This window comes from Dendrobates tinctorius, unplaced genomic scaffold, assembly GCF_039654945.1.
Source record: "Dendrobates tinctorius isolate UK_male_01 unplaced genomic scaffold, ASM3965494v1 ptg000031l, whole genome shotgun sequence".
NCBI classification, from domain to species: domain Eukaryota; kingdom Metazoa; phylum Chordata; class Amphibia; order Anura; family Dendrobatidae; genus Dendrobates; species Dendrobates tinctorius.
The window spans coordinates 6,785,001-6,812,964 of record NW_027361699.1 but is presented as its reverse complement, the minus strand read 5'-3'; the positions used below and the strand labels follow the sequence as shown (position 1 = coordinate 6,812,964).

At 43.2% G+C, this 27,964-nt stretch overlaps 1 protein-coding gene across 4 annotated transcripts in view; it reads right to left on the bottom strand.

Moving 5' to 3' along the window:
* Positions 1 to 27,964, bottom strand: part of FREM1 (FRAS1 related extracellular matrix 1) — a 375,258-nt gene that overhangs the window by 269,721 nt on the left and 77,573 nt on the right. For all 4 annotated transcript variants that reach the window (XR_012231567.1, XM_073572162.1, XM_073572160.1 and 1 more), the window contains exon 2: positions 12,086 to 12,571. Coding sequence is in view for 3 of the 4 variants with exons in the window: in XM_073572162.1 (XP_073428263.1) it covers positions 12,086 to 12,325 (240 nt within the window). In the remaining variant the exon portion in view is untranslated. The remainder of the gene's footprint in view (positions 1 to 12,085; positions 12,572 to 27,964) is intronic.

The following is a 27,964-nucleotide window of genomic DNA, read 5'->3' as shown; positions in this document are numbered from 1 at the left end:
TGCGTTCATAATCGCCCAATCTATCAATATACAGGGTGGGCCATTTATACGGATACACCTAAATAAAATGGGAATGGTTGGTGATACCAACTTCCTGTTTGTGGCACATTAGAATATGGGAGGGGGAAAACATTTCAAGATGGGTGGTGACTGTGGTGGCCATTTTGAAGTCAGCCATTTTGGATCCAACTTTATTTTTTTCAATGGGAAGAGGATCATGTGACACATCAAACATATTGAGAATTTCACAAGAAAAACAATGGAGTGCTTGGTTTTAATGTAACTTTATTCTTTCATGAGTTATTTACAAGTTTCTTTTTATTTACAGCCATTGACATGTCGCAGAGGTTAACACATGAGGAGTGGATAGAAATTGTGTTGATGTCTGGTGAACGCAATACCCAGGTCATTGCAGCAGATTTCAATGCAAGACACGCTATGCAAGAAAACTGTCACCATTCCCATTTTATTTATGTGTATCCATATAAATGACCCACCCAAAAAAGTTTGACTCATTACTGAACATAATGTCCTGTGTAAACTGAGGATCCTGTTCCAACTTTTGTTTTGCCCATTCAGCAAATTCAGCGCGCTAATCTGGGTCACCAACCATTCCCATTTTATTTAGGTGTATCCATATAAATGGCCCACCCAGTATAAAAATAATTAATCCGATTCGTAAATGATGTAGCGCAAAAAAATCAAAACACCAGAATTACATTTTTTGGTCACCGTCAAATTGCATTAAAATACAATAACGGGTGATAAAAACATCGTATGTACCCCCAAATAGTGTCAATAAAAATGTTAGCTTGGCGCACAAAAAATAAGCTTTTACCCAGCCCCAGATCACGAAAAATGGAGACGCTACTGGTCTCAGAAAATGTCAGCTTTTTTTTTTTTTTACAAACGTTGGATTTTTTTCACCACTTAAATAAGAAAGAACATATACATATTTAATATCTACCAACTCGTAATGACCTGGAGAATCATAATGGGAGGTCAGTTTTAGCATTTAGTGAACATGGTTAAAAAAAGCAATTGTAAAATTGCACTTTTTTTTGCAATTTCATCGCACTTTGAAATTTTTTCCCTTTATCCAGTACACTATTTGGTAAAGCCATTCATGACGGTCAAAAGTACAACTTTTCCCAAAAAAAACCAAGCCCTCATATGTCCATATTGACAAAAAATGAAAAAGTTATGCTCTGGGAAGAAGGGGAGCAAAAAACAGAACTGCAAAAACGGAAATACCCCTGGTCCTTATTCCTGTGTAAAATAGTCTAATAGATAAAAATACATTTGTAAAACTTTCTTTATGTAATAATCTTTCGAACAGATGAAGAAAATAAAAAAGGAGGAAGATGACACATGAAGACATCTATTTCATCTGAAAACTGTTATGTTCCCAATCTTCCTAAATGTTTGGACCCAGTCACATATCCAAACATAATCAGGCTGGAGTCAAAACACTTTCCTTTTTTCTAATTCAGGGTACACATTCTCTAAGTCCAGTGTATAATATCTAACTATGTTGGTAGAACTGAACTTGGCAAATTTCGCTCCTACTGCCTGTACAGAGGGTACTGTCATTATGGACCAAAATACAAAAATTCAAATCATGCAGCATTGGAAGACTTGGAATTTATCTATTTATTGTATGTCCATAACGCTAATGACAGCAAACCAAAGGCAGAAATCAAGGCCATAATCACTCAGCATTGTGGCTAAGCTTCATGCAAACTATGGATATCTCAATTTGGGATTGTAAGCAATGAGGTGACCTGTTCAAATGGGAACATCAACAGATTTGCCTCTCCTGGGCCAAAGTCTACTAACTTCAAGGACGGTAGACTGTGAAAAACATCCTTCCACTCACAGCAATCTACATTATCATCACGGATGTGACCTGCCAGCCCTAGAGGATGTAACCCACTTCATTCTGTGATGCCTTATGTATTAGTGATGGACACATGCTTCCAGAAACTTTCTTAATGAATACCAGACTTCAGAAAGAAGGAAAGGAAGCTACAATTTACTGTGTAAAATGTAATAAATGCCTAAGTAGCTGACTGAGAGAAACTGAACATCATACAGTGGCGTGTAAAAGCTTGGGCACCCATGGTCAAAATTACTGTTATTGCGAACACTTAAGCAAGTTGAAGGTGAAATGATCTCTAAAAGACCTAAAGTTAAAGATGACACTAGAGTTGAGCGAAACGGGTCGAAAAATTTCAAAAGTCGCCGACTTTTGGCAAAGTCGGGTTTCATGAAACGAAACCCGACCCTAGGATGAGGTCGGCCACGAGGTTGGCGACTTACGCGCCAAAGTCGCGTTTCAAAAGTTTGTTTTGCGCTCTTTTTCAGCCAATCAGGATCCACGGACACTGTGGGCAACGTGATGACATAGGCAGGGGTCACCACCATCTTTCAGAAGGGCATGCAAGTGATTGGCTTGCTTTGGTGGGCGTCACAGGGGGTATAAAAGGGCGTGCACGCTGATCGCCATCTTACTTCTGCCGATCTCAGTATAGGGAGAGGTTGCTGCTGATTCTGTAGGGAGAGCGTTAGGCAGGGAAGAAGACAAAAAAACTGCTTCTGCTGCTAGCGATTTGGCCTGCACAACACACCAGTCACTGTGTGTGCAGTGCAAGGGGAGGCTATATAGTGGTGTATCAGTGGTGTTGGTTGTTGGGCTGCCTTCTAAGGCTTCCTGACATTCCTGCATTGCTGTTTACCCACTGCTCCGCAAACTGCTTTTTTAAAAGCAATCCCAATTTTTTTTTTGTCCTGCTGAGAAGAAAAAAAAACTGCTTCTGCTGCTAGCGATTTGGCCTGTACAACACACCAGTCACTGTGTGTGCAGTGCAAGGGGAGGCTATATAGTGGTGTATCAGTGGTGTTGGTTGTTGGGCTGCCTTCTAAGGCTTCCTGACATTCCTGCATTGCTGTTTACCCACTGCTCCGCAAACTGCTTTTTTAAAAGCAATCCCAATTTTTTTTTTTTGTCCTGCTGAGAAGAAAAAAAAACTGCTTCTGCTGCTAGCGATTTGGCCTGCACAACACACCAGTCACTGTGTGTGCAGTGCAAGGGGAGGCTATATTGTGGTGTATCAGTGGTGTTGGTTGTTGGGCTGCCTTTTAAGGCTTCCTGACAGGCTGGCATTGCTGTTTACCCACTGCTCTGCAAACTGCTTTTTTAAAAGCAATCCAATCTCCCTTATCCTCTAGTCACTTTTGTCACAGCTGTGCCATCGAGCCTGTGACATAGCGCTCAGATATCAGTGGGCCTCACACAATCCAAAAGTGTCCAGTGTCCACAAGTGTCTGCAGAAATTCAAAATCTCCCTTATCCTCTCGTCACTTTTGTCACAGCTGTGCCATCGAGCCTGTGACATAGCGCTCAGATATCAGTGGCCCTCACACAATCCAAAAGTGTCCAGTGTCCACAAGTGTCTGCAGAAATTCAAAATCTCCCTTATCCTCTAGTCACTTTGGTCACAGCTGTGCCATCGAGCCTGTCACATAGCGCTCAGATATTCATTGGGCCTCACACAATCCAAAAGTGTCCAGTGTCCACAAGTGTGTGCAGAAATTCAAAATCTCCCTTATCCTCTAGTCACTTTGGTCACAGCTGTGCCATCGAGCCTGTCACATAGCGCTCAGATATTCATTGGGTCTCACACAATCCAAAAGTGTCCAGTGTCCACAAGTGTGTGCAGAAATTCAAAATCTCCCTTATCCTCTAGTCACTTTGGTCACAGCTGTGCCATCGAGCCTGTCACATAGCGCTCAGATATTCATTGGGCCTCACACAATCCAAAAGTGTCCAGTGTCCACAAGTGTGTGCAGAAATTCAAAATCTCCCTTATCCTCTAGTCACTTTGGTCACAGCTGTGCCATCGAGCCTGTGACATAGCGCTCAGATATCAGTGGGCCTCACACAATCCAAAAGTGTCCAGTGTCCACAAGTGTCTGCAGAAATTCAAAATCTCCCCTGTCCTATAGACACCTTGTACCTTGTTTTACATTACTATATAGTTTGTTGGATTTTGTCTACATTTCTACCAAAAATGAGGAAGGCTGGTGGAAGAGGCCGTGGAATTGGGTGGGGGTTGGCAGCTGGTAATGATGGTGTTGGTGGTGGATCTGATGGTAGTGGCAAGAGCAAAATAGATCCGAATGCAGGAGGTGTTGAGCCTGCGTCATCGTCTGGCTACATAAGGCCTCGAACGCTTAGTTTTCTAGGAGTTGGCAAACCGCTTTTAAAGCCAGAGCATCAGGAAAAAGTTTTGTCTTACATTGCTGACTCAGCCTCCAGCTCTATCGCCTCCTCTTCTTCAGTTGTAAAAAGTAAAAGCACTGAGTCGTCATTGGAGGCTCATGTTCGTGAACCACACCTTTCCTTGTGTCCTTCACCCCAACCAAGATTGAAGGATGACGCAGGCCATACTACTGATTACTCCATGGAGCTGTTTTCACATACCATGCCTGGATTATCAAGTCAAATGGTGAATTACCCAGGCCAAGATGAATCTGACATGGAGTGCACTGATGCACAGCCGCTGATGGATGATTCTGCTGGTACATTCACTCAAAGCACTACATTGTCCTCGCAGTGTACAGAGCCAGATTCTGACCCTGATGAGACTCAGGTGCCCCTTCCCGCACACTATACCACCATACACGGTGACACAGAGGAAGGTGCACATGACATAGAAGAGGAGGTGATGGATGACCCAGTTGTTGACCCAGATTGGCATCCATTGGGGGAAGAGGGTGCTGCTTCCAATAGCTCAGATGAGGAGCATCCACAGCAGACATCGACATCGCAACAGCTGTTATCTGGCAGGCCCGGAGCACTCCAAAGACAGGTTCCAAACATCAAAAGAGTTGCTGGACAGCTTGTCCAGAGGGTCAAAAGATCACAGCGTGCTAGGCCGCAAAATGTCTGCCAAAGTAGGAAGAGTGCAGTGTGGCACTTTTTTGACCAAAATCCTCATGATCAGGCCAAGGTTATCTGTAAGAAGTGCGCAAAGACCTTTAGCCGAGGGAAAAATCTGAAAAATTTGAATACCAGTTGCATGCTTAGACATTTAACCAGCATGCACTTGCAAGCGTGGACACAACACCAAACCTCAAGTGCCACATGTGCAACTGATCACAACGAAGGTAGTCAGCAACGCTACATTGTTTCCCCCACTGTAAGCCCACCGGTTAGCACAGCAGCAAATGTTGAGGTGTCGTTGCAAGGCCACAGCAGTCAGGGAATCCCACTGTTATATCAACGAAAGACTGATTCTAGGCCATCAGAAAGAACACCAACTCCATCACCATCATCAACCCTCTCTCAGTCCGCCCTGTCCACCGCTACTTCCACCATATGCAGCTCTCAAGTCCAGCTCACCCTCCCAGACACTATGAGTAGGTCAAGAAAGTACTCAGTCTCTCATCCGCGTACACTGTGTTTGAACGCCCACATTGCCAAACTAATCTCGTTTGAGATGATGTCCTTTCGGTTGGTGGAAAGCACAGCTTTCCGCGAACTCATGGCCTATGCAGTACCACGCTATGACCTACCCAGTCGCCACTTCTTCTCTCGCAAAGCCATCCCAGCCCTCCACCATCATGTGAAAGACCGCATTGTCCATGCACTCAAGCAGTCAGTGAGTGGAAAGGTGCACCTCACAACTGATGCATGGTCCAGTCGGCATGGCCAGGGCCGTTACGTGTCCATCACTGCGCACTGGGTTAATGTGGTGGATGCAGGGTCCACAGGGGACAGCGGTGGTGGGACAGTGCTGCCTAGCCCACGGTATAGGAAACAGTTGGCTGTAGGCGTTCGACCCTCCTCCTCCTCCTCCTCCAGAAGCGAAAGCTCGTCCACAGAGCGCAGTCGTACGAGCACTCCATCTGCAGCTGCCACTGTTGCACACGATGTGTCCCCCTATAGAGCAGCTAGTGGAAAGCATCAGCAGGCTGTGTTGCAGATGATGTGTTTGGGCAACAGACACACCGCCGAGGTGCTGGCCGAGTACTTGAAGCGACAAACTGAGTCATGGCTGGGCAGTGTACATCTTGAGGCAGGCAAGGTAGTTAGTAATAACGGCCGTAATTTTGTGGCAGCCATAGCCCTTTCAAAACTCAGCCATATACCTTGCTTGGCTCACACCTTGAACCTGGTGGTGCAGTGCTTCCTCAAAAATTATCCGGAGTTAACAGCCCTGCTCCAGAAGGTGCGAAGACTGTGCGCGCACATCCGCCGGTTGCCTGTACACTCCGTTCGTATGCAGAAGCTGCAGCGATTGCTCCACCTTCCCAACCACCGCCTCATTATCGACATTGCAACACGGTGGAACTCCACCCTGCACATGGTGGAGCGGCTGTGCGAGCAGAGGCAGGCCATAATGCATTTGTGGGAGGATACACGGCCAGTCACTTTGAGAGCAGACATGGAGTTGAAAGGTGTGCAGTGGTCGAAGCTGAAAGACCTCTGTAAAGTCCTTCAGTGTTTTGAAGAATGCACACGGCTGGTAAGCGCAGACGACGCCATCCTAAGCATGAGCATCCCACTTATGCGTCTGCTCATGCAAACTTTGACGCACCTTAAGGAGCAGGCGTCTGCAGCCAATGTTGATGAGGAGGAAGAGGAGGAGGGAATCCTTGATGACATTCAGCCATTGTCTGCTCAGGGACCTCTCCTGGACGAGGTGGAGGAAGAAGAGGAGGAGGAGGAGGATGATGGGGATGATTACTTAGGGGAGGAGGATGCATCTCGTGGGGCAAGTGAAAATGTTGGCGTGGCAAGGTCTGGTACAGGGTTTGTGCGTGACTGGAGGGATGTGGATTTGCCAGAAAGTGCTCCTCCAACCAGCACTCGCAGTGCATCATTGACACCGGGAACAATGGCCCACATGTCAGATTATGCCTTGCAGATCCTAAAAAGGGACCCACGCATTGCCAAAATGATGAATGATGACGACTACTAGTTGGCCAGCATCCTGGATCCACGCTATAAAGGCAAATTACAAAACATCATGCCACAGGAGAACCTTGACCTAATATTGGCTAATAAACAAGCAACTCTGGTAAATCGGTTGCTTGAGGCATTCCCAGCACACAGCAGCGGTGATGGTTCTCACACGAGCCGTACGGGCCGGGGGCAGCTTGGCAGAGGTGTTCGTGGTGCACACAGCAGAAGTGGCGTTGGAGACAGGGGTTTCATGACAATGTTGTGGACTGATTTTTCAAGTACCGCTCACACAACTGGTAATACTGCATCGATGGAAAGTGACAGGAGACAGCAGTTGTCAACTATGGTTACAAACTACTTTTCCTCCCATATCGATGTTCTCCCACACAGGTCATTCCCCTTTGACTATTGGGCCGCTAAACTGGACACCTGGCCTGAATTGGCACAATATGCCTTACAGGAGCTCGCTTGCCCAGCTGCAAGTGTGCTATCGGAAAGAGTCTTCAGTGCAGCTGGATCAATCCTGACAGAAAAAAGGACCCGTCTGTCAACCCAAAATGTGGATGATCGGTTAGGCCTAATTCCGGAACTGCGGTTGACCTGCACTTACTGGGAAATCATTGTTCGCGGGTAATAATTGTAATCAGTGATCCCCATCACTAACGTTGTTCAGCGGGTTATCTGCACCTGTAAGCGACAAACGCTGGCCTTTTCAGTGTAGCACACATGCAGCCACGGACATGTAAGGGCATGACACACCAGTTATTGGCCAATCTCATGTGCCAGAGCCTCACGTGTCCCTCTAGTAAGCCGGACTCGGACCGCGGGGCATGACGGAGTCTCGTTCGTTAACGGAATTAAGCTTGCAATGTGTGCATCTGTTCTGTAGCTGGCATGGTTGAGGTTTCCCAGGTGGAGTCGAATTTAACCGTAGGCTCCACTCCTGGTGGTGCCCTTCTGGACATTCCTTTAAGGTTCAGCTTTGCAACCATACTGCCCACGTAAAACAAACACTTTGCCTTCATGAACGCTGTTTGGAGGGTCATGACTCGTGGGAATAACGCCGCCCAATCAGTTAACCTGCTAGAGAGATCGTTCATTGCTCCCAAGCATGACATCACACTCCCTAGGAAGAAGGTAATGCCACTGTGGCGACCGTACTCCTGGGGGCGACACAAGTGCACTGATGCCCAGCCACTGCTCGATGAATCTGCTGGTACATTGACCCAGACCACTACATTCCCCTCGCATGCTACACGACCTGAATCTGACCCTGATGAAACTCTGGTTACCCTTCCCATATACAGTTCCATCTTACACGGTGACAAAGAGGAAGCTGCAGATGAAAGTGCAGGTTCGGCCCACCCGCCATCAGACACACCACAGTACTATCAGGGGCCCTGTGCCAGTGCCGTCGCCAACGAGTGGGCCCCCCCTGCTTGCTCAGGATCACAGCACTTGCAAAGTTGAAATACTGTGCAGTGAGATGGAAGATGGGGACGACGAGGAGTCCAGACAAGTACAGGGATTCCCTAGCGAGGAGACTTATTTGATTGTTTTCAATGTTGGGACAGCAATTTTTGGGGAGCACTATACTCTGGAGAATGATAGATGGGGCCCACCATACACTGGAACATTCCAAAGGTGGACATCAGACACTGGAGCAGCATTTACAGGGCCCATTATACACTAGAGCATTAGAAATGGGGCCCATTATGTTTGGAACATTATTTGGGCCCATAAGACAGTGGAGCTTCATCCATGGGGACCAACATATACTGTAGCATTATGTGGAGCTCATCATATACTGTTTCAAACATTATATGGGACCAATGATTTTGTATGGAGAAATAGATGGGCCTCGTCATGAGATGTAAAAAGTGAGGTATTTTTCATTGTACTATACCGCTATTTCTCTGCCGTATCGGAGCATGATGAGTTGTGGTATGTGTTAAAGGGGCGCTCTTTCGCCCAGGGCACATGAAAACCTGCAGCCAGCCCTCCCCCCCACAACTTTAGCCAAATAACCCCCATTTTTCAGTGCGTAACTTGTATTATGAAGTTAATTAAGGTTGACAAGCTTAAGTAAGAAGAATTGATGCTTTTGGCATTCAAATGGGCACTGTAGGTGTGTTTCCTGTCCTCCTCTCACTGCCGACTTTTATTCCCCATTGACTTACATTGGGTTTCGTGTTTCGGGACGACCCCGACTTTTCCCTATAATCGGACGATCTTGCTCGACCCGACTTTTGGAAAAGACGTGTTTCACGAAACGAAACGCGACCCTAAAAAACCAAAAGTCGCTCAACTCTAGATGACACATTTCCTTTGTATTTTAGGCAAGCAAAAAAAAATTGTCATCTTTTATATTTTAAAAATTACAAAAAGGATAATAGGACAATGCAAAAGTCTGGGCACCCTTGGAAATGTATGAGCTCAGATACCTTTGACCAAGTTTTCATACCTTAATTAGCCTGTTAGGCTTATGGCTTGTTCACTATTATTGTTAGGAATGGCCAGGTGATGCAAATTTCCCAGCTTTATAAAATCCCAGCCTCCTCTAACCTTGTGCGGAAAACCAAGTTATAGATCCTTCTAAGCAGATGCCTAGCACCATAAAAATGAAAATGGCGAAGGTCCACAAAGCAGGAGAAGGCTAAAAGAAGATAGCAAAGTGTTTTAAATTTGTGCTTTCCTCAGTTTGAAATATAATTAATAAATGGCAGTTAAAAGGAACAGTGCAGATCAAGATAAGGTCTGGAAGACCAAGCAAAATTTCAGTGAAAGCTACTCATAGGATTGCTAGAGAGGCAAATCAGAACACCCGCTTGACAGCAAAAGACCTTCGTAAAGATTTAGCAGACTCTGGAGGTGTGACACATAGTTCTACTGTTCATAGACACTGGCACAAATATGGCCTTCATGAAAGAGTGATCAGGAGAAAACCTCTCCTGTGTCATTACCATAAAATTTAGCATCAGAAATATGCAAAAGAACATCTAAACAAGCCTGATGCATTTTGGAAACAAGTCCTTTGGACTGATGAGGTTAAAATAGAACTCTTTGGCCACAATGATCAATTGTGTGTGCAGAAAAAGGGCACAGAATTTCAGGAAAAGAACATTTTGACAACCATTAAGCATGGGGGTGGATCAATCATAATTTGGGGTTGTATTGCAGCCAATGGCACAGGGAACATGTTACGTGTAGAGGGAAGAATGGATTCAATGAAATTTCAACAAATTCTTGATGCAAACATAACACCATGTGTAAAAAAGGTGAAGTTGAAAAGAGGATGGCATCTACAAATGGATAATGATTCTAAACATATGTCAAAATACAACAGACTACCTCAAAAGGTGCAAGCTGAAAGATTTACAATGGCCCTCACAGTCCTCTGATCTGAACATCATTGAAAGTCTGTGGCTAGACCTCAAAGGAATCTCACAGAACTGGAATAATGGTTGAAAATCCTTCAAACAAGAATTGAAAGACTCTTGTCTGGCTACAAAAAATGTTTACAAGCTGTGATACTTTCAAAAGGGGGTGCCACTACGTACTAACCATGCAGGGTGCTCAAACTTTTGTATCAGCCCATTTTCCTTTTTGTAATTTTTAAAATGTAAAAGATAAAAATACAGTTATTTATTTTTTGGCTAAAATGCAAAGGAAATGTGTCATCTTTAACTTTAGGCCTTTTAGAGATCGCTGCATTTTCATCTTGCTTAACTGTTCACAATAACATTAATGCTGACCGGGGGTGCCCAAACTTGTACATGCCATTGTAGTTAGCCTCATTCACTCTTTACACTCACATTGCTCCTGGACCCATCTTTTATACGCACTTAAGGCTGCATTCACACTTTTTTTTTGCTGTAATTACAGCAAAAACACAACATTTTTCATAGATTAACCAAAAACCTTGTGAAAAACATTGCAGTTCCACCGTAAGTGGAACGCAGTGCGCAGCTTTATACCCATGGCTTATTGTATGCTCTGCCTTGGACACCTCATCACTCACGCCCCTTCTAGTTACCGCTTCACCAGAGCACAACATTCTATCAAGTTTTGCAAACAGCTCCAACACTATCCCGACTTGGGAATCTCAATTTCTTCCAATCGTTATAATTTTTATTTCATAAATCAATACTACACATGAATATAAGTAATTTTGCAATAAATCTTTCTGCCAGGACTGATCATTCATTCTCAAAATTCTCAATTTCCAAGTAAAATCTGCCTTCGTTGAAGACAGATTATTACATACTGAGTTAGAAGAGTGCAGTTGTTACTAATAAGATTCTCTGTAGAAGGGAGAGAGGAGGAGCAAGAGAAAGCGCTCCTTCTTCCTCCTGTCTCAGTGTGCAATAATCTGTCTTCACTGAATACAGATTTCACCTGAGAATTGAGAAATTTTGAGAATAAAAGATCAGTCTTGGTGGAGAAAGAAACAGATTTCTTTAATAAGATATATCACAAAGTTGCTTATTTTCGGGTGTAGTATTGACTTATGAAAAAATAATTATAACGATGGTTATACTTTAAGGATATTTTTTGTTTTTTCTATAGATAACATTCTGTAGACTTTTCATAAGCTTGTTTTTTATCTTTTTTTTTATAGTGACAGTGAGATCAAGACTCGGGAAAAGCCGAACCGTCACACAATAAGTCAAAATAAGCAACGCATAAATTAACGTTTACAATCTTGCCGATAAGATCCTCTTCATTACTAAGAATATGGAAGAGAAGAGAATGCTATTTTGTTAAAATAATATGCTTTTGGGCTGCCAATAAAACCTTTTGCATTTGAATTAGATAGATAGATAGATAGATAGATAGATAGATAGATAGGAAGATAGATAGGTAGATAACAGATATATAGATAAATAGGTAGATAATAGATATGAGATAGATTAATAGATAGATAATAGATAGGTGATAGATAGATGATAGATAGATAGATAGATACTGTAGATAGGTTTCATGTTGCTCATGTTTAATTTTCATAGCAACATGAGTTCTCTTTGAGGCCAAGTAAGATCTGCATTATTAACATGTTTATTTGGCAGGTGCAAATGTTTTCTGATTACAAAGAAAGTTATGTGCTCTTACCTGCGGAGATAACTTTCCGACTCTCTGTGTTATCGGTTCATTAATGATAGCTTCCACTTTGCAGGCATCTTTCTCCTTGGGGATAGAGAACTGTAGGTCATTTTCTGATAAGTAGCCAACCTGTCCTTTCATCACCGTGATCCCATTATTGACTTTGATAAAGGAAGAGCTCAGGAACCTCAAAGTCACTAATAATAATGCGAGTGATGGATACACGTGACATCTCCAGAAGAGATTCATCTTTATCCCGACTGATATCCTAACATCTATGATCTTCAGCTAGAGTCTGTTTCCTTTTTTAGGATTATTTTACACACCATCAGGCAGTAGCTATTCTTCAGTCATCTGTTCAACATGAAGAGTTGCCCCCCTCGTCCAAAATCTTGTCAACAACAAGCCCTTTCAGGAAGCCGCGGTGCTTTAATAAAAGTTGTTGAAGAATTCTGACAAAGCCAGGCATTAATGTACTCCTTTTATTCTCTAATCCTACAAAATAAAGGGATAAAAGAAGGAAATGAAGTGTAAGATCAGTAAAAACAGTGGAGACAGAGAAACACAGATTTCTTCCTGGATATGGTTTGGCAAAGCTTGTGAGACCTGATTTTTATGTAAAGGATGAAGAACACAAATAAGAAATTAAGCATACATAGGAATTGCACAAACTCATTAAGTATTAGATCTCTGGCACTTTAGCAAGCAGTACCTGGTCTTCAAATATTCTCCCTCACTGAGGATTTATTCTGTACTTTACTGCCTAGTTCAGACTTGATGGACCACCACAAATCCACAGCAAATTACCTATAGGACTGAAAAATATTCAGGATTGAGAGTCCTCAGTAGTTGATACCTTTTAATGGCTAACTGAAAAGATGGTAATACATTGCAAGCTTTCGAGACTACTCAGGTCTCTTCATCAGGCTAGACTAATACAAAATCTGAAGTCACATATTTATGCACAATACAGCCTAGAAAAAATGCAATAGATAAGACAAGTGACGTGAAGCAGAACTATCAATATGGGAGAGGGAGAAACATAAATATAAACATTGGACCAGTTCATAGATAAGGAGTCCGGATGTTTTATGGTCCTCTGATTGGGGTCTAGTTCTGTGTTGCCCCGCAAGGTTTTAAAAGGAAATTCCTTAATTGATGTAAAAAGACATAAATCCATGCGACACATTCATTCCAGCACTGAGAGTGTCAAAGTTCGTCATAAATTTGTACTCCCAAACTCGTCTCTCTGAGAATTGAAGTTACCTTTCAATACCAGTAATTTCATATCCATGCTGCTGTGATCAGGGATACAGAAATGTTTTGCCACAGGTAGATCCATTCTTTTTTCTCTTATTGTGTGACGATGAGCATTCATCCTTGTTCTAAGCTTTTGCCCTGTCTCCCCCACATACAGACCCCCAGTTGGACATTTAGTACAAATAATTAAGTACACCACATTAGATGTAATGCAGGTGAAAGTACCTATAGGACTGAATGTGGCAGAAAAACACTCCTTGTGATAAGAAATGAACAGTACTTCACTGTGATTTTATGTTTTGCGGTGATGCATGTTGACAGTTTTTTCTACTTTAAAGCATTTTTTATTGTTAAAGCATTGATTTTCTTCTTACACAAAAACATTTTTTAAAATATACTTTTAGAAAAGTTAATTGTTAGGCCCCCAGCTGCCACAGCAACCCTATGGTATTCCATGATGCCGTAAGGGATGGGACAGATATATGACTGAAAGAACTGGCTATGACATCATGGTGGTAAAACCAGTAAGATCTGAGCTACCTCTGGTTCTTTCCATTTCAGCTGTAGCTCAGCTGTATGTTCCCACCAGCTACCAATGTGGAAGGTGTGGACACAACTCTTGTCCCTCGACATTACTGCAACATACAATCATAGATAAAAGTTTGGAGACTGACACAAATTTTGACTTTCAGTGTTTTTAGATCATTTAGTCAGATGTTCCAATGGGGAAGTATAAGCATTTCATAAGTTTTTATAATTTGAATGACAAGCAGTTAACGGGAACCTGTCAGCTGATACATCTGCCCAAATCATGTATCAGCCACTGGCTGTAGTATCCCAGCCATGTATTTATGTTTCTGAAATGCTGCAGCGTTTTAGAGAAAAACATAGTTTTGATAGCTGCCGGGGGACCCAGCCATGATATTGATATTTATCTTACAGGCTGGTCCCCAGCAGTTTCTCGCTGCCCACTGACACTGAATGACAAGCCTATGCCTATATGCGCATGTGGGCAGAGGCTTGTCAGTCACTGTTAGTGGGTGTGGAGAAGCTGCTGGGGACTTGTATATACAACTAGTCCATAGCACTGCATGGTCCCCGGCGGCTATTAAAAGTACATGGCTGGGATACTACAGCCAGTGTCTGATACATGATGCTCACGGTTTGGGCAGCAAGTATCAGATGATATGTTCCCTTTAATATTTACAATGTTGACTTCTTTTTCAAGACTATTGCAAATTGCCCTGGAATGTTGGATAGAAGCTTCTTGGCATAATCCTGACAGATGACAACCTATTCTTATCAGTGCTTAGAGGTTATCAAAATTTCTGTGTTTTTGTTTGTCCAGTCACTTTTTGTTTGTCCACTCACTTTTTGAGACTTGACCATGGGTTTTTCAATGGGATAGGGATAGGGGAATGTTTCCTGGCTATGGCCCCAAAAATTACAATTTTTTGCCCACTGAGCCACTTAGTCATCACTTTTCCCCTGTGAAATGATGCTCCATCATGCTGGAAAAAGCATTGTTCATCACCAAATTTTTCCTGGATTGTTGGGAGATGTTGTACATGGAGGATGGTAAGATACTATTCTTTAGTCATAACAGCCCGACACATAAATGGTCTCAGGATGCTTTATTGTTGACATCGCACAGGACTCACAGTAGTGCTAAGCTTTTCTTCTCCAGAAAATCATTCTTCCACAGGTCAAAGTTTGATGGGGGCTTCATCAGAGGAAATAATTTTATCCCAATCATCTGCAGTCCAATTCTTGAATTTCCTGAACAATATCAGTCTATCCTTGATGTTTTTCTTAGAAAGAAAATTTCTGTGTTTTTGTTTGTCCAGTCACTTTTTGTTTGTCCACTCACTTTTTGAGACTTGACCATGGGTTTTTCAATGGGATAGGGATAGGGGAATGTTTCCTGGCTATGGCCCCAAAAATTACAATTTTTTGCCCACTGAGCCACTTAGTCATCACTTTTCCCCTGTGAAATGATGCTCCATCATGCTGGAAAAAGCATTGTTCATCACCAAATTTTTCCTGGATTGTTGGGAGATGTTGTACATGGAGGATGGTAAGATACTATTCTTTAGTCATAACAGCCCGACACATAAATGGTCTCAGGATGCTTTATTGTTGACATCGCACAGGACTCACAGTAGTGCTAAGCTTTTCTTCTCCAGAAAATCATTCTTCCACAGGTCAAAGTTTGATGGGGGCTTCATCAGAGGAAATAATTTTATCCCAATCATCTGCAGTCCAATTCTTGAATTTCCTGAACAATATCAGTCTATCCTTGATGTTTTTCTTAGAAAGAAATGGCTTCTTTGCTACCCTTTGTGACACCTGGCTATCCTCCAAAACCCTGACACATTTGCTTGCTGCCACTCCTGAAGAAGTTCTGCATTAGTGTTGAACCTTTCCCGTAGTCAAATCCTCTTTAGGAGATGGTTCTGGCACTTGCTGGACTCTCTTGAGTGGCTCTGAAGACTTCTTCTTAGCAATTGAACCTCTCTCTTTGAAGTTTTTGACTGATTTGATAAATGATTGATTTAGGGGCAATCTTTCAAGCAGCAATGTCCTTGCCTGTAAAGTCTTCAAGTGTTTCCTTTCAGGTAACAATATTATCAGTAGAAAACAAAGATATGAAGTATCAGCCCCATTTTAAAGAAAATAATATGTTTTTATAATTCAATCAGCATGACAGAGCGATATCAGCTGCCTTGTCCTTGATAACATTTTCTACTGAGCTAATGAGATGATCAGTGAAATAACGTAAGCAGGTCATTTTATGGCAGAGCTGAAATTCAGTGGAAATCTCATTAAGTCCATTTTCATGGCGAGGAATGTCTGCATTTTTGTGTTTTATCTGATCATTCTTCATAACAGTGGAGAGTTAATGTGAATTATCACTTTAAAAACGGAAGCAGCAAACTTTGTGAAAACCAAAATTTCTGTCAGTGTCAAACATTTGGCCATGGCTGTATATTTACATTGTGGTGTGGGTAGTCACTCCTCCTTCCAGGGAATTAAAAATTTGTACCTATCATTTAATGTATAATTACCAAATTGCCGAAGGCAAATAGACTCTTAACTAAAGATTGTTAGATTAATACTTAACTTTTAAAATGAAATTAAATGCACTTTTAATATAAAATTAAATGTAATTAAGTGCTCATTTAAAATTGCAGTGTCAAACACGGTTTGTTTTGTTAAATACATAATTAGTCCCAGAGGGAAAATAATTTTTTCCAATGGCGAGTTTACCTTATACGATTTAGCTGTCTGTTGACTTCATTGGGGATAAGTATTATTCAGTGCTTCCCCTCTCAAGTATTGGATTACAGTGGGTGATTCCCACTGATTAGCCTGACCACCATGGGGGCAAGTATTATTCAATGCTTCCCTTTTAGCAATTTTGCAGCTGATTACTCACTGTCTGGTGACTAATAATAATTAATATTAGCCATAGTTAGAACATTAGTCCAGTATATAACGTTTTACTTAAAGTAGCCACAGACCACTACTCAGCATGTACTAACAGTGTAGACTACTGCTCTAAAAAGATCAACCAGCTTCCTCCCCATGTAATGAACCCACCTTGTGAAATACCATAATTAATCTTTATTTTCTGAAAACTTAATACCTAGTACCAGAACAACCAGTACCGGAGATATCAGTGGTCGTGTGTCCATGTGTATAATGCTTGCGGCACATGTACCAGCGCCTAGGAAGCAGCGGAAGAGTTAGGGCTCTTCCCTGGTGCCCGGATGCTGAAGACTACTCGCATCATTCTCCCCTGCTCTGCTGGCGATCAGCACAAGCAAGGTACAATGATGAGAGTTATATTCAACTGAAATCAGCAAGAGCAGACGTCAGCTGATGGGACTACTACTCCCATCAGCCTATACCTCCTGCCACTAATAACAGTGAGAGCTGATGGGAGTATTCATCAGCCGCCGCCTGTAGAGTTGAGCAAAACGGGTCGGTCATATTCAAAAGTCGCCGACTTTCGCTGAAGTCGGGTTTCATGAAACGAAACCTGACCATAGCGTGAGGTCGGCCACGAGGTCGGCGACTAGAGCGCCAAAGTCGCATTTCAAAAGATGCTTCCAGTGCCCTTTTTCAGCCAATGATGGAGGACGCACACTGTGGGCAACGCGATGACATAGGCGTCGGTCACCACCATCTTTGAGAAGGGCATGCAAGTGATTGGCTGGCTTTGTGTGGCGTCACAGGGGCTATAAAAGGGTGTGAACGCCGACCGCCATCTTACTTATGAAGATCTTAGCATAGGGAGAGCTGCTGCTGATTCTGTAGGGAGAGCGTTAGGCAGGGAAAGAAGAACCAAAAAACTGCTTCTGCTGTTAGCGATTTCCACTTACAACACAACACTTTGTGTGCAGTGACAGGGTAGGCTCTATTTTTGTGCATCAGCTCTGTTGGTTATTAGGCTGCCTTATAAGGCTCCCTGATAGCTGCATTGCTGCTTTTTTAAAAGCAAAAATACTTTTTTTCCTCTTTTCTGCACAGTTACCAAGGGTTCATTTTTCCACCCTTTTGTCTGTGCAGCAGTCCTGCTTATTAGGCTGCCTGCGTCCATACTTAGACTGAGAGCATCATTGTCAGCGTCCTCAAATCTCTAGTGAGATCCAAAATCTCACCAATCCTATAGACACCCTCCACCTTGTCACACACCATCCAATTTCAGCCTGTTACATTGAGGTGTAATCTCTCCTGGGCCAGAGACAATAGTTCTGCGTCCTCAAATCTATAGTGAGATCCAAATTCTCACCAATCCTGTAGACACCCTCCACCTTGTCATTCACCATCCAATTTCAGCCTGTTACATTGAGGTGTAATCTCTATTGGGCCAGAGACAATAGTTCTGCGTCCTCAAATCAATAGTGAGATTCAAAATCTCACCAATAGTAGATACATCTTCTACCTTGTTTTACAGTACCATATACAGTTGTAGCCAAAAGTATTGACACCCCTGCAATTCTGTCAAATAATACTCAGTTTCTTCCTGAAAAAGATTGCAAACACAAATTCTTTGGTATTATTATCTTCATTTAAATTGTCTTAAATGAAAAAAAAAACAAAATAGAATGAAGCAAAAAGCAAAACATTGATCATTTCACACAAAACTCCAAAAATGGGCCAAACAAAAGTATTGGCACCCTCAACCTAATACTTGGTTGCACAACCTTTAACCAAAATAACTGCGACCAACCGCTTCCGGTAACCATCAATGAGTTTCTTATAATGCTCTACTGGAATTTTAGACCATTCTTCTTTGGCAAACTGCTCCAGGTCCCTGATATTTGAAGGGTGCCTTCTCCAAACTGCCATTTTTAGATCTCTCCACAGGTGTTCTATGGGATTCAGGTCTGGACTCATTGCTGGCCACCTTAGAAGTCTCCAGTGCTTTCTCTCAAACCATTTTCTAGTGCTTTTTGAAGTGTGTTTTGGGTCATTGTCCTGCTGGAAGACCCATGACCTCTGAGGGAGAACCAGCTTTCTCACACTGGGCCCTACATTATGCTGAAAAATTTGTTGGTAGTCTTCAGACTTCATAATGCCATGCACACGGTCAAGCAGTCCAGTGCCAGAGGCAGCAAAGCACCCCCAAAACATCAGGGAACCTCCGCCATCTTTGACTGTAGGGACCGTGTTTTTTTCTTTGACTGCCTCTTTTTTCTCCTGTAAACTCTATGTTGATGCCTTTGCCCAAAAAACTCTACTTTTGTCTCATCTGACCAGAGAACATTCTTCCAAAACGTTTTAGGCTTTTTCAGGTAAGTTTTGGCAAACTCCAGCCTGGCTTTTTTATGTCTCGGGGTAGGAAGTGGGGTCTTCCTGGGTCTCCTACCATACAGTCCCTTTTCATTCAGACGCCGACGGATAGTACGGGTTGACACTGTTGTACCTTCGGACTGCAGGGCAGCTTGAACTTGTTTGGATGTTAGTGGAGGTTCTTTATCCAACATCCGCACAATCTTGCGTTGAAATCTCTTGTCAATTTTTCTTTTCCGTCCACATCTAGGGAGGTTAGCCACAGTGCCATGGGCTTTAAACTTCTTGATGACACTGCGCACGGTAGACACAGGAACATTCTGGTCTTTGGAGATGGACTTGTAGCCTTGAGATTGCTCATGCTTCCTCACAATTTGGTTTCGCAAGTCCTCAGACAGTTCTTTGGTCTTTTTTCTTTTCTCCATGCTCAATGTGGTACACACAAGGACACAGGACAGAGGTTGAGTCAATTTTAATCCATGTCAACTGGCTGCAAGTGTGATTTAGTTATTGCCAACACCTGTTAGGTGCCACAGGTAAGTTACAGGTGCTGTTAATTACACAAATTAGAGAAGCATCATATGATTTTTCGAACAGTGCTAATACTTTTGTCCACCCTCTTTTTTATGTTTGGTGTGGAATTATATCCATTTTGGCTTTAGGACAATTCTTTTTGTGTTTTTTCATTTAAGACAAATTAAATGAAGATAATAATACCAAAGAATTTGTGTTTGCAATCATTTTCAGGAAGAAACTGAGTATTATCTGACAGAATTGCAGGGGTGTCAATACTTTTGGCCACAACTGTTGCTGGTGGTATTTTGGGTACATTTTCACAACAATGAGCAAGTATGGTGGAAGACGCCATGGAAGTGGGCGGGGGTTGCCAGCTGGTCCCGATGGTGGTGGTGGTGTTGCATCTGTTGGTAGTGGCAAAAGCACAATAGCACCTAAGGCAGGAGGTGTTGAGCCTGCGTCATCGTCTGGCTCCACAAGGCCTCGAAGGCTCTCTTTTCTGGGAGTAGGTAAACCACTTTTAAAGCTGGAGCTTCATGAGCAAGTTTTGGCTTACATTGCTGACACAGCATCGATCTCTCTCGCCTTCTCTTCTGAAGTTTCAAAAAATGAAAGCACTGAGTCGTCAGAGGAGGCTCCTGGTCAGGAACAACACCTTTCCTTGTGTCCTTCACCCCTACCAAAAGTGAAGGATATATATTTAGGAGAACAGGAGTGATTGAATCCAAGAGGATTTATTTAATATCAAGCAAATTGCCAATTTATTAGTACAAAAACACATAAAAATATGTAACAATCATAGCACAGTTGCACATAGTATGTGACGTCAAAAGGAGGAATATGTGGGGATAATCAACAAGGCACCATCATGCTGAAGCTCATTGTGAGGGTATGGCCCCTGAATATAAACCCGCTATCTCTATAGAGTATTGTCAGAATCATAATAAGTCAATAGTAGCGGTAGGGCCTCACACAAAAGCTCAGTACGCATAGAAGATGGTAACAGTGTAACTGTTGTATGTGGTTTTATACATTTTTCCTGTAGTCACATATATATGGTGAATCTTGTCAATGGTGATACTATCATCTTGCGGCCGTGCGCATGCGCTCTGTGCCTTCCGTGTCTCTCTGCATGGAGGTGGCGCCCTTTTGTGCCGTCAGCGCGGGCGCCGGTGACCCTGAGTCCCTGTGCCTGCAACCGGTGCTGTGCGCTTATCTTCATGTGTGTGAGCCGGTTGACGTCACGACGCATGCGCCGCTTTGGCCACTCACGATTGGTGTATTCACGTCACATGGGTAGACATGTGACTATCACCATGGCTACAAAAGGTCCTGCGCCAGTATCAGATACAGCTCCTTGATAAAGCGCTATTGGGAAGCGCGAAACTCGCGTCGGAGCGTTCGTGTCACCATCTGGGGGACCTGTGCACCATTAGGTAAACGTTCCTGTCTTTTGGCTACCTCTCCATTTGGGTATAATGACGTATTGTGGAAAGTGTTACACTGTTACCATCTTCTATGCGTACTGAGCTTTTGTGTGAGGCCCTACCGCTACTATTGACTTATTACTCTATAGAGATAGCGGGTTTATATTCAGGGGCCATACCCTCACAATGAGCTTCAGCATGATGGTGCCTTGTTGATTATCCCCACATATTCCTCCTGGCTTTTGACGTCACATACTATGTGCAACTGTGCTATGATTGTTACATATTTTTATGTGTTTTTGTACTAATAAATTGGCAATTTGCTTGATATTAAATAAATCCTCTTGGATTCAATCACTCCTGTTCTCCTGAATATATATGTATGTATGGAGTGGAACCATATATTATGGCAGATTATCAATTTAAGATACTGCCATTTATTCTCTGTAAGGTATTGGGCTATTCTGTTGTACTAATTGTGCTTTCTGTGTTGTTCATAGAATCCTTCAGCCCTACTATGGATTTTCGTGCGCGCGACCACACCTGGCGTGCGCAGTTAAATGATGTCTTCCAGGAGGGTATTAATGTGGGCAGTGGTGGATGCAGCAATAATATGCATGAGACCATGTCAAGGTTCAGAGATCTCTTAAGGAGACGTACACGAGTATGGTGGAACTGTGAGTTCCTAGATCAATACATCCAAAAAAGTCTCATTCCGAGGGGACTTGGTATCCAAGTCTTCCCTTACTTTCCTATTGAGGATAATGAGTTTAAAGACAAATGGGAGGGCTTGGTTAACACCTGTTCCAAAGGCTTTTTGGATCTGTTGAGGGAATATGATTTAAAAACTTTAAGTGTCCTTGAGAGCGAAATTGAAACTTTACAAATACAATTGCAGAAGGATCTCACTAATGACCAGTTAAAAAAGTTTAATGACGAGACAGATGTTGATCTTCAGAAATGGGTATTAGATATTCAGACACAAAAAACTAAAAAGTTAAAGAGAGACATTCAGGACAAAACAAGCGCCAAAGTATACAGATGGCGTAATCCGGCTGAACACTTTCGTTACCCATATAGGAAGTTTTCACGATCCAGATCGAGGTCAGCATCGACTAGATCTAATATGTCTATGGAAGAAGACTCTGTTCCTCAGGCTAGCAATTTTAAGGATAATTCAATGCGTGGTTTTACGTCAGGACGTGTAATGACTCGTCAGTCGGCTAGGAATAAAAATACCACTGGACGTACAAACGAGGGGCGTGCTACAAATTTGCAGGTGATTAATCTCTCGTCATATGGTCTCACTGATTTGCATCTTGAGGTCTTGAGTAAGGGCTTGACCTTCTCCCCAACTAACTCTTTCAACTTTTTCCTAGCACTAAAGGATTTACATCTCTTCTCGCGAAAACTACTGCTGCGAAAACTACATCATAGAGATGGCAGTGGAGAGATGATGAGTGAGAGTGAGAGAGAGGCACTCCGTGCTCTGGAGGATCTCCTCGGGGAACAAGAGCCACCTACCCGAGGTAATTTTCCTCAGAGTATACTACCCAGATCCACGAGGTTCCCACCTCTGTCATTGTGCCCCGCCATTGATATTTTCACAAAGTTAGTTATTGAGGATTTTAAAAAACTTTCCTCTCGGCGGAGATTTGACAATTTATCCTATAAACAACGACAGGCTATTATAGAACTACAGTCAATCCCAGGGGTATTGTTCAAGCCCGCTGACAAGGGTGGGAACATCGTGGTATGGCCTACAAATTTATATGAGCGCGAGGTGTATAGACAACTGAGGATTCCTCATACATATGAGAAGTTGTCGTATAATCCCACGACCTCTTTCTCACTCTCACTCCAGCGGAACTTGGTTTGTGCTTTGGATAAAGATATTATTACTAAGACAGTTTTTGAGGGATTATTGGTCAAGTACCCTAGGACACCAACTTTTTACCTCCTGCCTAAAATCCACAAGAACGCCCTCGACCCCCCGGGCCATCCGATCGTGTCTGGTATAGGGGGTCTTTGTGATCCAGTATGTAAATTCTTGGACTATTACTTAAAACCCTTGGTGGAACTGTTACCTTCCTATATCAAAGACACGACGGACGTCCTGACACGGGTCGATGGCGTTCTTGTGGATTCTCGTACTCTCCTTGTCACGGCTGATGTCGAATCCCTCTACACCTGTATTGATCATACTTTAGGTATGGATGCGGTCCGTCTCTTCCTGGGAATGTCCGGCCTGGACGGCTCCTTATGCGATCTGATCCTAGAGCTGCTGCGCTTTGTCCTTACTCATAATTTTTTTGTATTCAAGGATCAATTTTATCTTCAGTGGTGCGGCACAGCCATGGGCGCGGCCTGTGCGCCTTCGTACGCTAATCTCTTCCTCGGTTCGTGGGAGAGATTCATTTTTGGCGATGGAGGCGTGCCGGCCGCCTCTCATGTGCTGTGCTGGCACCGCTATATTGATGATGTGTTATTCTTTTGGGATGGGACAGCGCAGCAGCTCGGGGACTTTATGGCATGTCTCAATGCTAATAATTTCAACATTAAGCTCACCTACAAATGTGACCCGAGGTCTATTGACTTCTTGGATGTCACGTTGGAGGTGGATCATGGAGGTTACATTCAGACTGATGTATATAGAAAATCAACCTCGGTGAACGCCTTGCTTCACGCCAAATCTGCACATAATCAGTTCACCATCAGGGCCGTCCCGGTCGGGCAATTCTTACGGATGAGGCGGATATGCTCCACGGAAGTCAAATTTGAGAAACAGGCCCGCGATCTGAAAACACGATTTCAAGACCGCGGTTATAGTAACAGGTGTATAGGGAGGGAATATGACCGGGCAAGGAGAACTGCGAGAAGGGATTTACTGTACCCATGTGTATCAAGTGGTAGAGTGGATTCAGGCAGGGGGAGTACCCTCCGAGATTCGGGCCCACCTCGTTTTATTTCCACTCATAATCATGAGTGGGATCATATGCGAGAGATTCTCACTAAACATTGGGCCATTTTGAGATCTGAACCAGTATTGAATCAGGTCATTGGGGATCATCCTTTGATGACCTCAAGAAGGTCTAAGAACCTGAAGGACCTCCTTGTTAGGAGCCACTATGTCCCTGATATAACCAATCCTTTTAGTACCAGGGGCCCAGTGGCCGGCACTGTCCCGTGTGGCCACTGCCTTGCATGCCGGAATGTCTCACGGTGTTCCACGTTTCCTGATTCAAATGGTTCAAGAGAATTTCGAATCACTGAACGGATATCATGTGGTAGCACCAACGTTGTGTATTATGCTGTCTGCGGATGTGCTCTTATATATGTTGGCTTAACTTCTAGAGATCTCCGCGTAAGGATTTGCGAACACGTGCGTGACATTCTAGCGGCTAGGACGGTGACCGATCTTACTACCCTAAAGACGATCCCCCATCACTTCAAATTGATGCATAACTGTGACCCACAGACATTCATGGTCAGGGGGATTGATAGGGTACATCTAGGGATTAGGGCCGGTAATTATAAGAAAATCTTGGCACAAAGAGAAGCCAAGTGGATAGTGATGTTAGACACGTTAACCCCGAAAGGCCTCAATGAGTCTCTGAGCTTTGCCTCTTTCCTGTAATTGCTATTTGTTTGCGGCTGCGTCCACCACTGTTTATTACTCCCTATGGTTTGGTTTTTTATTGGTTTTAACCCTTTTTTTCTGTTTATCTTTTTATTTTTTGTAGTTCTATGTATTTTGTTGCTGGTCTGGATGTTGGGATCCATCTGTTTTGTCTTTTGGCCTCAGCCATACAGTCGCAAGTGGATACATGATGTTTGGATATCGTACTGGAATCCCCTCCTATGAAGATGGGATTATACCACTAAAATGTTGTTTACATTAATGATTCCATAGTTGATCTGTGTGGGGTCTGGGGCTAAAATTGTATTTATTCTATGTTCTATGTTTAACACATATATATGTTATATGTTATATGGGTATGTATCTATTAACGGTCTTTACTGTTGTATGTGGTTTTATACATTTTTCCTGTAGTCACATATATATGGTGAATCTTGTCAATGGTGATACTATCATCTTGCGGCCGTGCGCATGCGCTCTGTGCCTTCCGTGTCTCCCTGCATGGAGGTGGCGCCCTTTTGTGCCGTCAGCGCGGGCGCCGGTGACCCTGAGTCCCTGTGCCTGCAACCGGTGCTGTGCGCTTATCTTCATGTGTGTGAGCCGGTTGACGTCACGACGCATGCGCCGCTATGGCCACTGACGATTGGTGTATTCACGTCACATGGGTAGACATGTGACTATCACCATGGCTACAAAAGGTCCTGCGCCAGTATCAGATACAGCTCCTTGATAAAGCGCTATTGGGAAGCGCGAAACGCGCGTCGGAGCGTTCGTGTCACCATCTGGGGGACCTGTGCACCATTAGGTAAACGTTCCTGTCTTTTGGCTACCTCTCCATTTGGGTATAATGACGTATTGTGGAACGTGTTACACTGTTACCATCTTCTATGCGTACTGAGCTTTTGTGTGAGGCCCTACCGCTACTATTGACTTATTATGATTCTGACAATACTCTATAGAGATAGCGGGTTTATATTCAGGGGCCATACCCTCACAATGAGCTTCAGCATGATGGTGCCTTGTTGATTATCCCCACATATTCCTCCTGGCTTTTGATGTCACATACTATGTGCAACTGTGCTATGATTGTTACATATTTTTATGTGTTTTTGTACTAATAAATTGGCAATTTGCTTGATATTAAATAAATCCTATTGGATTCAATCACTCCTGTTCTCCTGAATATATATGTATGTATGGAGGGGAACCATATATTATGGCAGATTATCAATTTAAGATACTGCCATTTATTCTCTGTAAGGCTGGTTTCACATTAGCGCTTTTGTGCGCAGCGCATCGGGCGCACCAGTGCGCATGCGCACTGCGCACCTATATTTTACATGATGTGCGCATGGTCTTGCGCATATTTGCGCTTTCGTGCGCATGCGTTTTTTTGTCTTTTGCGCCAGGCGCGTCAGACGCAACATGTTGCATTTTTGGTTCCGCCCTGTCTCGTTAAAACAACGCATGCGCACGGAATGCGCAAAAACACCACATTGGAGCCTATGGGAGCGCAATACTTGCGCATGGTCTTGCGTTTTTATGCGCATGCGTTTTTTACATAAACATGACTGAAATTTGGTCTAGACAGTAAAAAAAAAAAATTGAACCAAGGTGATAAAATGGTGTGGGCACTGGGATTCCACAATACTTTAAGGATTGCTCACTAGTGGACACACAGCACAAGCTGCACCAATGTAAGTATGAAAAACCTAATGTCTGGCTGAAATTTCAATACATTTCTATGTACTTATGTCTCTTTTTTTTTTTTATTGCAGCATGTCTTCATCTGGTGAAGAATATGTCCCCGGGACAGGGCAAGAGGCAGAAGAAGTGAGTACTATGCTTCCGTATGGATTTGAAAAAATAAACACATGTGATTAATTTTTTTGGTTTAATTTTCAGAGCTCATCCTCCATCACGCCACCACCACCGGAGGAACGGCAGGAGCAGCAAGGCCAAGTGCGGGCGGGTAGACGTGATGTAAGTACAGATGGACTGTTTTTTTGTTTTTTTTACTTATTTTCTAGTCTGGTTTTTTTTTTTTTTTTTTTTTTTTTTGGTATTTTTTAGTTTTTTTTTTTTAAATTTTCATGGTTGTTTTTTTCGATGTTTGTTGTTTTTTTTCCATTTATTTCCATTTAAAACAAATAATTTTTTCATGGATTGTTTATCAATATCTAGGGCTCAAAGTGTGTATGTGTGTGTGTGTGTGTTTGTGTGTGTGTGTGTGTGTGTATGTTTGTTTGTTTGGGTATATGGGCACGGGACTATGGGATGGAGGATATATATGATGGGTATATGGGCACGGGATAGAGGATATGTATGATGGTATATGGGCACGGGACTATGGGACGGCGAACATGTATCATGTGTATATGGGCACAGGCATATGAGATGGCGAATATGTATGATGGGTATATGGGCACAGGACTATGGGATGGAGGATATGTATGATGGAATATGGGCACGGGACTATGGGATGGAGGATATATATGATGGGTATATGGGCATGGGATGGAGGATATGTATGATGGTATATGGGCACGGGACTATGGGATGGCGAACATGTATCATGTGTATATGGGCACAGGCATATGAGATGGCGAATATGTATGATGGGTATATGGGCACAGGACTATGGGATGGAGGATATGTATGATGGAATATGGGCACGGGACTATGGGATGGAGGATAATTTTAAATTTATATAACTAACCACAGTTAGTTACTATGCCCGGGCAGCGCCGGGCTCTTCAGCTAGTTATCGATATTTTTTTTTTTAAAATCTTTCAAAGATTAATGTTTGTCTTTCTTTTCTAGGCTCCACAGCGGGAGGAGGACCTCGCCCTGGACAACGACGAGCTCATCCGTCTAGTCCAGGAGCGAGTCCCGTTGTGGGACACCCGTCACCAACTGCACTCGGACAACGTGGTGATCCGGCGGCTCTGGAACGAGGTGGCCGCATCGCTGATGGATGGCTGGGACAACGCCTCTCCCCGGGTCCGCAAGGATTTTCGTAAGTATTTAAATGCAGTGTGATGCAGCAGTGATCTTGGCCGGGATCACCCAACTGTGTGTGATGCTATTAACTCCATGGAGTTTCTATCATCACACACAGTTGGATGATCACAGCCTCCAGTGCATAGTCTTACTTTTTTTCTTTTTTTTTTTTTTTCCATCACAGTGAACAAAGTCAGAACCCGTTGGCGCTCGATGAAGGACCGCTTCAACAGGGATATC